A 14,618-nucleotide genomic window follows, 5' to 3' on the forward strand; every position below is an offset into this window, starting at 1 on the left:
TTTAACGTTTTCCAGCTGTGAGGAGTCCATCAACAACAAATCAAACACATTTAGTTTGCATACTGGCATCGAGTGAATGCACAACAAACTCAAAACCTAATTATGATCAGTAGGCAGCATGGAAATGGGACACAGTAATGTTTCCTATACATCTCTTTCTATCTCCCCAAAACACATATATTCAGCGTACCTTGTTGAAGTCTTCACTTGTTGCTCTCATCTCTTTCCAGGTTTTGTTGAGCAGCTGAATGCAGATGCAGAAGAATTCCTCGAAGGAGCGATCGTGGGTGAAGAACATGGGGTGGAAGTCGTGGCAGTTTTCACTGGCTGTGGACACAAGAGAGAAAAATTGTTAAATAAAAGCTGATACCAGTGCATTTACTGAGTGACAGCTATTTATTATGACACTTAATTTAACTCAAAACAAATTACTTTGCATTTCATTTATTGGCTATTCATTAAATAGTGGTTAGTGCCCTTAAAAATGCTCTAATGAATGCAAAAATAACCTTGCATTCATACTGCAATTTTTAGCCTAAAATGTCTTATTATTAAAACTAAGCACCACTATAAAATGATTTACTAAGTAATGGGTCAGCAGTTGGTTTCATTATTAGCAGTCACGTCTGCCACAGCTCCACAGCTGCTGCAGTTTTTAACAGACATCAATTTTGTGACCACTGATGCATCTGAAAATCCATACTTATGTGCTATTTATTGGGTTAAAACAGTATATCATATAGTTTTTCATATGTTAAAACCAACCAACCAACCAGTATGAAACCAATAGACTGTCCATTGCATATTATTGCTGGGGAAATGCTGTAGAATGCAGACACTGGACTCTAAAAGCAGACCACAGCAGCTCTTCTGTTTTTATAACACCCAAAATATTCCAACAGAGGTGCAGAAAAAAAAATAAGGTTCATAATTCTTGCTGTCAGGTATAGAGACAGAAAAACCACGCCTCTTGAGGGGGAAAAGCTATCGCCACAATACACAATGGGCTGAAATGCTAACAAAATATTGGATTTAAGCATCTCATATGATTATTTTAGCACTCTGTATTCCAGAAAGGACAAGTTAGCCGTTGGCAATCTATATGTTGGCAAGCTAAGGCACTTAATACTGCATAGCTTACTGAATTACCACATTCTACTACAACACAGTTACATAGTGTTGAAAGCTTAACTTAAATGTAGTTAGCTTTAAACTTCCATTGGATATATGCACTGCAAAAAAAGAAAAGTTGGGTGAACTCAAAATGTCAAGGCAACAAACTTCGATAACATTTTAAGTTGGATAATTAAACTAAGTTTTGTTTTTGAGTCTGCTCAACTCTGAATTCTGATTTTTGTCAACTCAACTGTAAGTTGTACTAACTTATAATTTACATTGTAATAACTTTTAATCCTTACTTCTGCTAACTTCTGCAATGTGCTGAATTGGCACGATTGTAACGCTGCTATGAAATGTCAGCTAATGTCGCGACCACAATTTTGAGTTAGCATTGATACGCTAATGGCTACTCTTCTAGCTGTAACAAGCAGCGCCGCTAGCATCAGTTAGCCGCTAGCTTTCGCTAATGAATTTCACCGCTTTCCCGCGTTTCACAACAAAGAAATAAGAGTTAGAAGAACTTTTGTCCCTTGTTTTGAACCCCAACTTAAAGATATAAGTGACAACAACTCACAAACTTGTTTTTGAGCATACAACTGGCTTCCTTTGTTGTGCTAACTTACATTATTGCCCTAAATGTCAATAATTTATATTTCTAAGTTTTACCAACTTAAATCACTGTTTTAGGCCAAAAAATACAAGTTGGCTTTTTTGCAGTGTGACTTAATAACAAAATGCACTGCACAGGTAAGCTAACTTTAAGTACACTGAGTGTCAGGATCACACAGCTTTAGTAACAGCTGATGTCTCACGTCTGTGTCCACTTTTATCCTCTTCTAAGTTCAGTTTTTTGGTTTGTCAGCTTACAAAAAGTTAGTTATGGGTTATTTTACCCTATTGGTAATGCATTCACCATACTACAGCTTTTACATATTTTACTGTTGTTTGTAACACTATGGATTGTTTCCCCTCCAGTGGGGGCGGGGCTTAAATGTGCTCTGTCTCTATTCCAGAGTGGAACTGAGGTTGACACCACTGCTACAGTTCTCCAACCGGCAAGGAGGCTCTCAGAAAGTGACATATTTAGTGCAAGTAAATATTAACAACTCCCCAAATGTCTTTGTCGGATTAGTACGTTTTCTTTATTAGCCTATAGTTGTTTAGCGATTAGTGATATGTGAATTGTTGGTTTAGTTTGTCTATGTTTACTGCTCTAAAATAAGCTGCCTGAGGTTTGTGTATTACTAATACAACACTCTAAGTGACTACTACTCTTTACTTTACTCTTGGAGACTAGAATAAGTAGTAGTAGAATTAGTAGCAGCTAATTGCTATGTTGTATTTCATTGGATAACTTAAAGTTGATCTAATGTTGAACAAAAAAGCATATTTCCTAAAATGTAACCCCTTCCTTTATTGCACATAATGTGTCAGAGACTCATCTGACCACAATCTGGATTTTTTACTTGTATGTTAGCACTGATCCCCTTCGTCAGAGAATAATAAATCTAATCTTAATAAACCTGATCCTGACTCACATCCACTACATGTCCACATACACCGACACATAGATAAAAGAAGAGCCAGTTGGCCTGCAAAGGTCCATTTACTTTTTACTCTCTCCTCCACTGAGCCACTCATGCCATATGGTGGCCTTCAATTTATAAATATGCAATTGGGCCTGAAGGAATGTGGCCCCCAGGCTGGACCCGAACACCTGACTAATGCACAACAACAGGGCTGAGCAGCCCACACACACAGCTACTGCAGGTAAACATCACTTAGCTAGAAAATGTTACGGATGAAATCATCAAATAACTGCTGCTGAAAGGTTCTGCATTACATTTAAAGTGACAAATGATCATTCTGACACTTCAGCATCGAAGAATAAATCATCAGGCTTGTGCATGCTAGATTCATATTCATAATACTGTACAACATTTTCCAGAAGATAGAGTACAGAGTAATATGAGATGTGACGGACTGCTCATAAGAGATAATCTGATTCTGTATTTCAAGCGTTCTAGAACGTTGATGTGTTTATAGTTTATTTCATAGAAACAGCCGCTGAGAATGAGATTCAGTTCCCCTACAAAGCAAGGCCGTGTGTTATTGAAAATTTAGCTCCTCATCAAGTTCAAACACAAAATACCCCTCAGAGACAAATTGTGACCAGCAAACACTGTTCCAACTGGATTAAGTTGAGATTTTTCATTTTCCAAAGCCAGAGGTGGTTTATTTTCTTTATTAGCGGAGCACTGAAGCGCTTCAATTCCCCACTATTTGTGTGAGAGTGTGTTTGAAATAAGAATGAGTGGGAAGAGGAAAAGCCAGGGCTCTTGAGTGCCCAAACCATATTAACCAAAAGGTAGAATAACAAGGCTTGACATTCATTTGAACTAAATTCGTCTCCCTCTCGTCGTCTGGCTGAGATGAGTGGCGGCCTTGAGCCAAAGGTTGGTTCATTTAAAGAGTCTCAGAGCAGAGCAGCAGGGGCACTCGCCCACCACGGGCAGCCATGAAATTGGATGGAAGGGGTCAGGCGGCAATTGAAACTTCACAGTATAATGAGTGATGCCCGCAGGCCATGGGCACGGCGACCTGGGCCTTGATTTGGAGCGATGGATGGGAGATTAAGGGGAGGCTGAGGGGGAGAAATCCGGGGGGATGTGCCACCGGTGCCGGTAGTCAATCAGGAAACTAATGGAGGTGAGCCAAAACAGATGCTGACTGGCTGCTTAGTCAACAGTACATTGCCCTTCGGGATGAAAAAAAAAAAACAGGAAAAGATGAAGAAGAAAGCGTGAATTTAAAAAAAAAAAAAGGCAAAAATCCGACTGGTAAAAGTTGTCGGGAAGGCTGAAGTTTGCAGTGACCTCTGAGCTAAATGGGCTGTTTATTGATAGGACCAACACAGCCCTGAGGTGGCAAGGTGAGGGGAATTACATGTCAAGGCTTATTTGGGAGATACAGACAGTGAGCAGTCTCATGTGGCTCTGCAGAAATTTCTCCATCCTCAGGTTTTGCAAGGCATGCTGAGTCGCAGACAGTTTTATTACCTCTCGCAGGGCTCAGCAGGACCTGAAGCAGCACAGCGATGAGGCAAGAAAAAAAAAAACATTACAGTGTGTTGATGCTCCAAATAGTTCACAAACAGTGTTCTGCATTGTAATACTCCTATTGCAAATGGTTACAGAGTGCGGATCACTGAATATTTCATCAAACAAACATAATTCATCCATGCTGAGGAAATAATTTAAGAAGGGGAAATATGGGCGCAGCTGCTCTGCATTTTAGACTCCTGAGATGAAAACGCAATTGTATGGTGGTGTAATACTTTCATCTATGGGAAAATATAGTATTACACGAGATTTCAAATGACTTGTGGATATTTTATTCTCACCATTGGGAGTATGTATAAAAAAGCTAGAATTTCATTGATTAATAAAATGTGGATGCAAACACCTGAAAATTTCAGCTGAAAGTCAGCAACTTAGCCTCAGAGTTGCGGCTCCAGAGGAAATCAATACTATCCCAACACTTACAGACAGCACTAGATTTCATCAAGCCTTTAAGAGAATGAATAGTTTCTGCAAAAGAATAGTCCACATGGAGGGGGGGGAATCAACAATCTAGTGCTTTCCTTTTCAGCATTTCCGCTGCTTTCCAGCTAGCTGAAATGTCACGTCTGAATCATTCTCACCACTGCACAAATGCACTAAAAAGTTTCTGCATGGACGGACATGGCACTGTGTGAGTGCAAAGTCATGTTAGTGTGATTAGGTAACTATTGCTTTAAGCCTTACAAGCATTAAATCTGCCCTTTTTGTTGTTGACCAAAGCGACGCTTCAGCATTATTCTGACTGACACAATTAAGAAAGAAAACATCTGCTATATAATAAAATACTGCACCACCCATAACACTGACTGAAGAAAGCCACACAGTTCCTCTTTACTCGGAATCGTTAGGCTGCACACAACCTTAATCTGGGGCTGACCGCAGTCATCCTGGGTGTGTATGTTTGATAACAGGAAACCATTAGAAGACTCCTTTTGATAACACGAACCATCATCACTGTCTTATATTAAGGACGACTGAGTAGTGAAGCTGCCTCATAGAGATGAGTCTATACAGAGACACATACCGTATCAAACATTCAGAAAACTTGAGGTCTTCCTCCATTGTGCAAAAAATACAAAGATCTTGCCTTTGTCAGGACAGCTGATGTGCTAAATGGGAAATAGAAAAGCTTTTGCAGAGAAAGTTCAAACATTTGAGTCGCATGTCTGATCAGCTGTTTCCTCTGTTGTGTCTTCCAGGATATTATTCCCCATTACATTCATTTTTTGTTGCCTCCGGACAGCCCAATTAAAACAAATTCCATCATTTGTCTCTCTTAGAATTTTTTTGACAGCCAAGGCTACTCACTTTGTTTTCCGTTCACAAACTGACAACCTGCTGACAAAAAGGGCTAAAGCCTAGTTTATTTGCTCCAAACCAGTTTTGGAAATGTGCCTAATTTAAATATCCAAAAGTTCACTTAAAATTCACTCGACAATTATGAAACACAACTAATGGTTACACAAAATGATAACTGACGAGTGCCTGAAATCACAGTTTACTGCTAACTGTACGGCAAACTAGTGACTGTATAATTTAAGGAGCAGTGAATGAGTAAATCAGTAAGTATTTTGTCTTTACATTTAAAACAGCTGCTGCAGTGTTGCAGAATGAGCGGTACCATAGACAGAACAGTCCAAGAATCTGTTCTCTTCCTCATAAGTTCAGCTGCATTTGCCAGCTCACAGCCCTTTCTACTGGTCTTTTTCCACTGCTGTTGTTACATTAAATTCTCTTTTTTTCTGTGTGAAAACTAATAGACATTGAAAACTGCATTGTGCCATGGCCCATGTCCTTAAAACAGGTTAAAAAAATCCTGAGGCTAAGCACTCCTGAACGGCTGTGAACTGGACCATTAATTGGTTGAAACAGGTTATGTAAAACCTCTCTGCCGTCCTTCCTTTCTACCGAGGAACAGCCTTCTCTTCCACAGGCAGGCTAACATGGTCATGGAGATGGGGTGGGCGACTGGACACATCAAGAGCCTGAGGAGTCTGACACTTCTCGATGGATGAGTCACACAGCCAGGGACACACACACACACACACACACACACACAGACACACACACTCACAGCTTGTAGCTGGATGACATGCCACAAAACAGCGGGCTAAATATGAACTCTCTCTCTTTAAATCACAATTTATGACTTTTTTCGGCCGAGCATATGGGACCACAGCAGACCATTTAGATGGATAGAAAATGGGCTGTAATGAGTTTTCTTTGTCCTGTATGCTTTTCATCCATCTGCACAGCCAGATGTTCAGCTCCTGTACCACCTATGAAGTCGGTAACAGGACACTGGGACGACCAGTTCTGGTGATGCCGGACCATATGCCCATATGGATCAGCAGAACAACTTTTTATGAAAAAAGTGCAGTACTTTACTGACCATATGTCAACAGAAAAAGATGAAAAATAGATATGATTTTGTGGTACAACTGCTTGCCTTAGTTGTGACACTTACTTGATATCAGAAACTACACAGCTTGTCCCCGGATATGACAGGAAGTAAAGACAGATACAGATACACTTGAGGTATCAAATTTTAAGTTAGGTAAAGCCAAAAAAAACAGGAATTCAATAAGTTTGCATGCAACAGTGACAATGTTTCAGATGCATAACTCTTGAATCTTTTGTCCACACTAATGCTAGATTAAGACAATGCCTGTGGGACTAACAGTTCAAACATTTTTGTCAGTTTCCCTAACTGCTGGACTTGTATTCAAGGCTGACGGTTCATTGACGGGTGAAACCTGATGCAAGCTAGAATGGCTCCAAGGCCAATGGTGCATTCATTTGCTCCTTGGGTAGTCACATTTTCCCAGTTGGGAAGTAGTTTTTCTGACTTAGTTGAGTTCATGAGCTGTAGCCTTTTATAGGGCACTCTGAACATTTCAACCCAACCAAGTGTTATGGGAGGATATGACTTTTTTCAAAATGTTTCATTTTTATGTTTCAAGTCAAGGTCAACTGAGATATTATTATTATATAATTATTATACTGATTGGTCAGATGCCATGGGGTCACTATCTGTGACATAGCCTGATCTTCGCTGATTAGCTGGGAGAAATCCATATGGTTCTACAACCTCAAGGAGAGCCACAGGGATCCCATTTGGATGTCAGCTGAAGTTACCAAATATGGTTCTTAAGTCGTAATGGGGAGACAATATGGACGCAACAAGGAGGATGTGCAAACAACACATTGATAGCCGTTTCCTGTATTTGCATGGCCAAAAGACACTGATGATGTATGCCATGAAATCAAAACCTTTTGGACTTTTTTTTGAGGTGTTGTTCTGACATGAGGGATAGTTTTCCCAGGAGGGAACTCATTATAAGATTACGCCAACACCACATGAATGTAGCATAAATGTTTTTTCTCTCAATTTTGAACAACGAACACTGAACGGAATTACAAGGGAAGAGGCTGATGATTTGCTGCCTCAGGTGATTGTGATTACAGCCTGAATGATGGGATGTAAATGCGCCATAAATTCTGTGGGCACAGAGGAGTTTCATGTCCATTCCATCCCTCATCTCCTGGGATGTGTGTGCCCGGGCCGAGGTCAGGGGTCACCCTGGAGTGGCTCCGTTTATGTGAATGTGAGCGTGACTGAGTGTGGGACAGCTGTCTCCTGTCACGCTCTTATTAGAGTCCATTCAACGCAAGGGCTCTGTGACGTCAACTGAGAACTAATTACTCAACTGGCCAGCGTACAGATGAGTCCTGGAGTAGAGGTGACTAAGCTTGTGTGGTAAAAGTGTGTGTGTGTGTGTGTGTGTGTCTTTGTGTATGTGTGATAAGAAGAGAGAGAGTTGTGAAGGCTGAATGCCACCCTGACATCTGTCAAGGTCCAGTGTGTATTTGTTTGTGTGTATGTGTGTCGGTGAGTGTGCACAAAGAAAGCTAAACAACCCCTAGAGTCACCTTGCAGCTATGTCACATGATGAATACACAGCAAAAAGTGTCATCCTCACTCTAATTACAATACCAGCATGCTCTGATGTCCAACTGTGACAAGGCATGTGTGTGTGTGTGTGTGTGTGTGTGTGTGTGTGTCCAGCAAGCAGCGTCAGCACCATCTTTCCGGTCCAGTCGCTGTTTGCGTGTGTGCAGGATGCCAAGGCAGCAGGTACACAGAGATGCAGACCACGGCTGGCTGGATGACTTAGCAGGCTGACTGTGTACTTCTCATGCTACAGCAAACACCACCACACATATACGGCCTAGCCCAGGTTAAAACAAGCGTAGAGTAAAGCCATTTATCAGAGAAAAACAATCTATTTACTGTCATTTTCACTGACTGTGCTGCTCTAATTGGGAAAAATCTGCGGATCGATTTAATCTTTTTGCTATTCTGAACCAGAGTGGCAAAGAAAATCCTGCACGTAGAGCTGTACATCAAAAATGATCATAATTGCTTAAAATTTCAGGTCATGTGGCCCGGGGCCCGGAAAACCTTTTTTCATAGCAAAAAAGAGGAAACAAATAAGATTTGTTGTCTGTCAAAAACACTCAGAGTCAGCGAGGAAAACAATCTAACATGAATGTATGAGCGTGTGCACCTGGAGAGCAACTTTTATTGAAATAAATGGGGCACTATATGGGAATACGATATCAAGTTCTCCGGGAGAAAACATCGATGGGTTCAACGCATGAAGAGAGGACTCGCCCAGATGCTCACTCGGCCAAACAGATACCAAATTGGCTAGCAGTGCGAGAACCTGCACTATAATTAGTGGAGTTCAGCAGGGAAACTAATAAGCTTACAAGCTCATTTGCATCTTGATAACCCTGTTAGAATAGATCCTGGGCCAAATATGTCACATTAAAATGTAATGTCTTTGAGTTTGGAATGTGTGAAATGTGAAATGATTTATAATGTTTAGGTCGACCCAGCTGGGCTGCTGGGATGTACTCGCTCCTCCAGTTCGAGGATCTCTAGCCTGAAACTAATGCTCATTATATAAGGATGGCAGGAGAATGAGGTCACTGGTTCAAGTTGAATTGCTGTAGAAGGTAAGATATTCGTCCACAGTATCGAATCTGTTTTTTAATCTATTTATACCAAGTATTTCATTTCAGGGAGGAAAAGAAGCATATAGAGAATCTTGATTCAATGAGGATGAAAACAGGGAAAAGTCAAAGCCTTATTTCCTCTGTGGTTTTCTAATTACGTAACTAAACCATTTTAGCATGCAGTCCCCAACAACGGTCAAGATGCATTAGAGGACAGAGGGAGAGCGAGGGAGAGCAGAACGGCAGATGGAGGGAAAATCAGAGGAAGGGAGGCATGTAGCGAATCCATCAGCGCTTTGGACTCAGACACAACAAATTTAGCAGAACATCTACTTTCACAGACTCAAGTTTTCTCAAATACAATCAGGCTTGTGCAACTGCATCTAGCTGTGGGGTTTCTACGAAGTCAGAGCTGTCCCAGGTTGCATCTATTAAACACACCAATCATGTCTCAGCACATCAGGTATGGGAGCGACAATACGGAGTACCATATGCACATCATGCCAGACTCTTCTGAAGGAAAAATCTCAAATCAAATCAGTGCGAGTTTCGCTTCTGCAAACAAACACACAAGCTGTCAGTTTGCCCAAATACATGAAAACTGAATTGCTTGATCATAACAATACAACAGAAAATTCTGCACATATGTGTGCATACACACTCACACAGTCTGTGCATGTGCATACGTGATAACTGTATTTCTTAAACACAATTAAACACAGGTAATATTAAGTTCAAGCAGAATTACAGATTTCAAATCATTTTGATGCTACACAGAATTGTAATAGGGAGAACAGTGCTTTTGTCATTCCCCCTGTGTTCCCTGTATGCCTTTCCTTACACTGTGTAACTTTGGTGAACGTGTATGAAGTCCAGTGAGAAGTGGCTATATGACACAAACCAACATGATCTCACAGAAATCCGTGAAATAGCCACGGATTTCGCTTAACTCAAAATCCGTGGAATAGCCACGGATTCGCTCAAATTTCCGTGAAACTGACACGGATTTCGCTACAATGCAAGTTAATGACATAGTCATATCCCGTGGCTATTCCAACATACAAAGTGATTATGTACATTCACTGAGTGAATATTTAGAAAATAAAACATACATTTCTCGCTACAAATGTGATCAACATCCATTTTTATGCAGAAACTAAGTCAAAATATTGATTTTTCACTAAAAATGAGAGAACTGTCCGCCATGTTTTTTGTTCTGACCGCTGGGACCTTGAAAGTCACGTGACTTGGAACAAACCAATAGCCACGGGATATGACTGTCATTAACTTGCATTGTAGCGAAATCCATGTCAGTTTCACGGAAATTTGAGCGATTCTGTGGCTATTCCACGGATTTTGAGTTAAGCGAAATCCGTGGCTATTTCACGGATTTCTGTGAGACCAGGTTGACACAAACACACCACCAATTACGTCACTGATTTTGGTGAAACTAGATTATATTTTATGGAGAAAACTTATTCTGGTCCTTGTGTACAGTCTGCAGCCATGTTTCCATTAAAGTAAACGCAAACTTGGAAGTGACATTTTAAAATGTCAAATATAGTGAATTAGGAACGTTTCCATCAATGGTTTAGAGCGAATAAAGAAAGCTGCATAAATGTACTGTCATCAGAAGATGGCAGTGTAATGTATTAATGTAGGCTAATCCGTCAGTAAACAGTCGAACAAGAGGAGAGAAAAAACAACAACAAAAAAGAGGTTGCTAAGACAACTTTGGGCACGCCAGAGAAAAGTCTTTAGGATTCAATTGAGCAACTTATAATTGTTCTTTCATGTCAGCTCTTCTTGACCGGCAGGGCGGAAACAGCTGATCAGTCATGTGAGTTAAATGTTTGATGTCAAAAAATTATGCAGAAAAATCGTTTCAATCTCCCTTTTAGCGCAGTAACTATTTTTTGAAAAAGACAAGAAACATCTCAAGCAAGCGTAAAAACTTTTATAAGCATTTTCAATTTTTTAAATCAAATTTTGGGGTTTCCATCTAGCTTTTCTTCAAAATGCACACAGAAATATGCTGATGGAAACTGCAGTTACTACTTATTTAGCACACTTGTTGACTTACAGGTGTGCAAAAGTTTGACTTATTGTTAAAAAAAGTCAAATAAAAAACTTGATACAAAAAAGAAAAGGTACATACCAAAAACTGTATAAAGAGGATTTTCCCAGGTGTGTGTGCTTATAGAGAAAAGCCTGCGTTTTGCCTGATTTCACCTCTGACAAGGTCTGCTAGTAAGGGGGCCTTTCGGGAAAACAGCTTCAGTTTGTTGAGAGCACGGTGTATAGTTTCGGAAAAAAGTTCGAAGACGACAAGTTGGTGAGAGTTTGATGGTAAATTACATCCAAAGAGCTCAGAGTATGGCAGCAAGTGGCAGCGCTGTCACGGGCTGGGCGATGTTTCATCCACTGCACCACTTCAATCCACAGAGGGTTGCAGAGAGTTGACAGGGGACAAGAGTGTCTGAAAAACTCCAAGGATGCTCGAAACTTGAGATTCTCAAGCACCCATCTGTCAAGTTTGTTGTTATTTGTGCACTCCAATTTAAAAAACCTTTCGCTGGTGTATGCCTGAGGCTACGGAGTGGAAAACCCTGAAGAAGGCTCCCCTCCTTTAACGCAAGGCTGCAACTGACAACTGTGTGAAGTGGTTGCTGACTGCCAAATAGATCCTCGTGTCACGACTTGAGGGATACTTGGGATTCCACACTTGGCCTTTCCTCCCCTCGCCATCATCCACTTCACTCATGAATCATGGAAGCAGACCTGCGGGAGGGATTAGCAGCTAAAACCTTGAGACTTAACGAGTCTTTTCAAATGGGATCAGTTTCCGAGCTAATGTTCAGCTCACACTAATGTTGGCATGCTAATGTTTGATGTCGGACATAAATTCTCATCCCAATGATACTTCATTAGTGGATGCAACTGCTTACAGAGGGCGCTCGCTGAAAAAGATAAATGAGACGGGACACAAACAAATCACCAACGGAGGAATTTCATACACTATCATTCAGCCTGCCCTTCCTTCATGTTTCATAAAACTCTTAAAGAAGCTCCAGTCGTTTAAAAACAAATATGGAAAATTAACACAAGATTTATGAAGCAAATCTTAGAAATATATTCTCGTTCATAATTTGCCCGGAGAAAAGCTCATGCATCATATTAATTACTGGAAAATGTAATGACTTTTCAGCACGTGGGAGAAACTTCTCCCTCAGTGGGTCAGAAATGTAATTAATCCTATTAAAATGATACTTTATTCAAAGTCTGTTGAGTTGGAAACACTAACCCCCCATAGGCCTGAAATGTGGATGTTTTTACACAGTTATATTTAGTTATAATGTGGAGTTGCAAGTTTTTCATGGCATAAAAATTGAAATGTCTCAAAATAGTCATGCAGAATAATGTACTTATCTGCAGTACACTAGTGATAGAAAGTTTGGATCCACATAATCATATTTTCACAAAGTCATGTGTGTTTGACTGCCTGTACCAGGGAAACCACGTCTTAAAGGGGACGTATTATGCTAATTTACAGGTTCATACTTGTATTTTGTGTTCGACATGATCATGTTTATATGCTTTAATGTTCAATAAATATTATCTTGTCTGTCTAAATATACCTGGATTTACAGAAATGTGACACTTCAGCACCTGTCTGTTTCACCCCCCTACTGATAAATTCCAGTCTGCTCTGATTGGTCAGTGTTTACGTGTTTTCTGCACCTGTGGTCAATCATTGCAGCCAGAGAATGACTGTAACTGCGAACATGGTCTCACAGGAATCCGTGAAATAGCCACGGATTCGCTTAACTCAAAATCCGTGGAATAGCCACGGAATCACTCAAATTTCCGTGAAACTAACACGGATTTCGCTACAATGCAAGTTAATGACAGTCATATCCCGTGGCTATTCCAACATATAAAGTGATTATGTACATACACTGAGTGAAGATTTAGAAAATAAAACATATATTTCTAGCTAGAAATGTGATCAAAATCCATTTTTATGCAGAAACTAAGTCAAAATATTGATTTTTTTTTCACTAAAAATGACAGAACTGTCCGCCATGTTTTTTGTTCTGACCGCCGGGACCTTAAAAGTCACGTGACTTGGAACAAACCAATAGGAAAAAATATCCATGGAATAGCCACGGGATATGACTGTCATTCCTGTGAGACCATGTTGGTAACTGCACTGTAGCGGCACTTTCTACTTTAACATAGTGTACATAAATCAGGGGAATACTGTAAGTAAACAAGCTGCCATTACTGTAAAATATGTCATTTGTTCTAAGTAGATAAGTCTAGTCAAATAGGCGGTTGTCAGTGTGATTGCCATGCAGTGGTGGGAAAGCAGCTTAAGTTACGACAAGCAACCAGTGACTGAAAGTTAATCAGGTCACTCATTAATCCAAAACACTGGCCCGTAACAGTGTTTTTTTTAAGCATGGAGACCTTGGCAGATAGTCAAAAATGTCCACATTTTCTGTCAATCATACTACCCTGCTGCTGTCACTGTCTGCAGCAGACAGAGTCACTATGACTTGACACACAGTAATGGCGGCACCACACAAAGGGGTCACTGTATTTTTCTGAGGTTCCAAAGTCCTGATGGCTCGTTTAAAGGCACAGTTTCTGCATATAAACTGTGTGTATTTCTCTGTGAATTGAGCATTTTGATACTTTTACAGTGTCTATATAGCACCTAGACATGCTTTATAATCCAAAAAGACATTAACATCTCACTTTTATAATCTGCCACCATTTAAATAAACATATTTTTATCTTAAAATTAATGAAAATGTTGCATTTCAAAATGTTGAGTAGTACATGTTAATTTACATTATGCGCAGAAACCCTAGACTCATATTCAGCTTTACAGAGAGACTGACTAAAGAAATGTTAATATAATGTGATGCAAAACTATTTTTAATTAAAAGACCTCATTTCATTTTTTGCCCCTTTAGATTGACACATTTGATCACATCTCTAAAACTTATTGCACGGAGCGACAATCTGAGACGTGACATTTTCGGTTGCTATTTACTCTTCAACCCCAATGTATGACTGCACGCCCAAACATGACATTTCATTTTGACCGTGACTGAGTGTGGACATTAGGTGTCAGTGTGTGTGTGTCAAAACTGCATCTCGGTGACACACGAAGGGCCAGTCCAAACACATCACGCCATTTCAATCTCACGCTGTGCCATTTCTTAGATGTGGGTGTGTGTGTAAATGAGTTTGTGTGTTTGTGTTGTTGTTTTTATCGCAGCACAGCGGGCAACTTGCGAATGTCATTACAGTGGGAGTTGTCCAGTTAATGAGTTTGGA

General features: G+C 40.2%; 1 protein-coding gene across 5 annotated transcripts in view; it reads right to left on the reverse strand.

The window, feature by feature from the left end:
- elmo1 (engulfment and cell motility 1 (ced-12 homolog, C. elegans)) overlaps positions 1-14,618 on the reverse strand; it is a 140,533-nt gene that overhangs the window by 38,086 nt on the left and 87,829 nt on the right. For all 5 annotated transcript variants that reach the window (XM_059350704.1, XM_059350701.1, XM_059350703.1 and 2 more), the window contains one exon: positions 191-327. In XM_059350704.1, coding sequence (XP_059206687.1) covers positions 191-327 — 137 coding nt within the window. The remainder of the gene's footprint in view (positions 1-190; positions 328-14,618) is intronic.

This window comes from Centropristis striata, chromosome 14 (assembly GCF_030273125.1).
Source record: "Centropristis striata isolate RG_2023a ecotype Rhode Island chromosome 14, C.striata_1.0, whole genome shotgun sequence".
In the NCBI taxonomy this organism is placed as follows: domain Eukaryota; kingdom Metazoa; phylum Chordata; class Actinopteri; order Perciformes; family Serranidae; genus Centropristis; species Centropristis striata.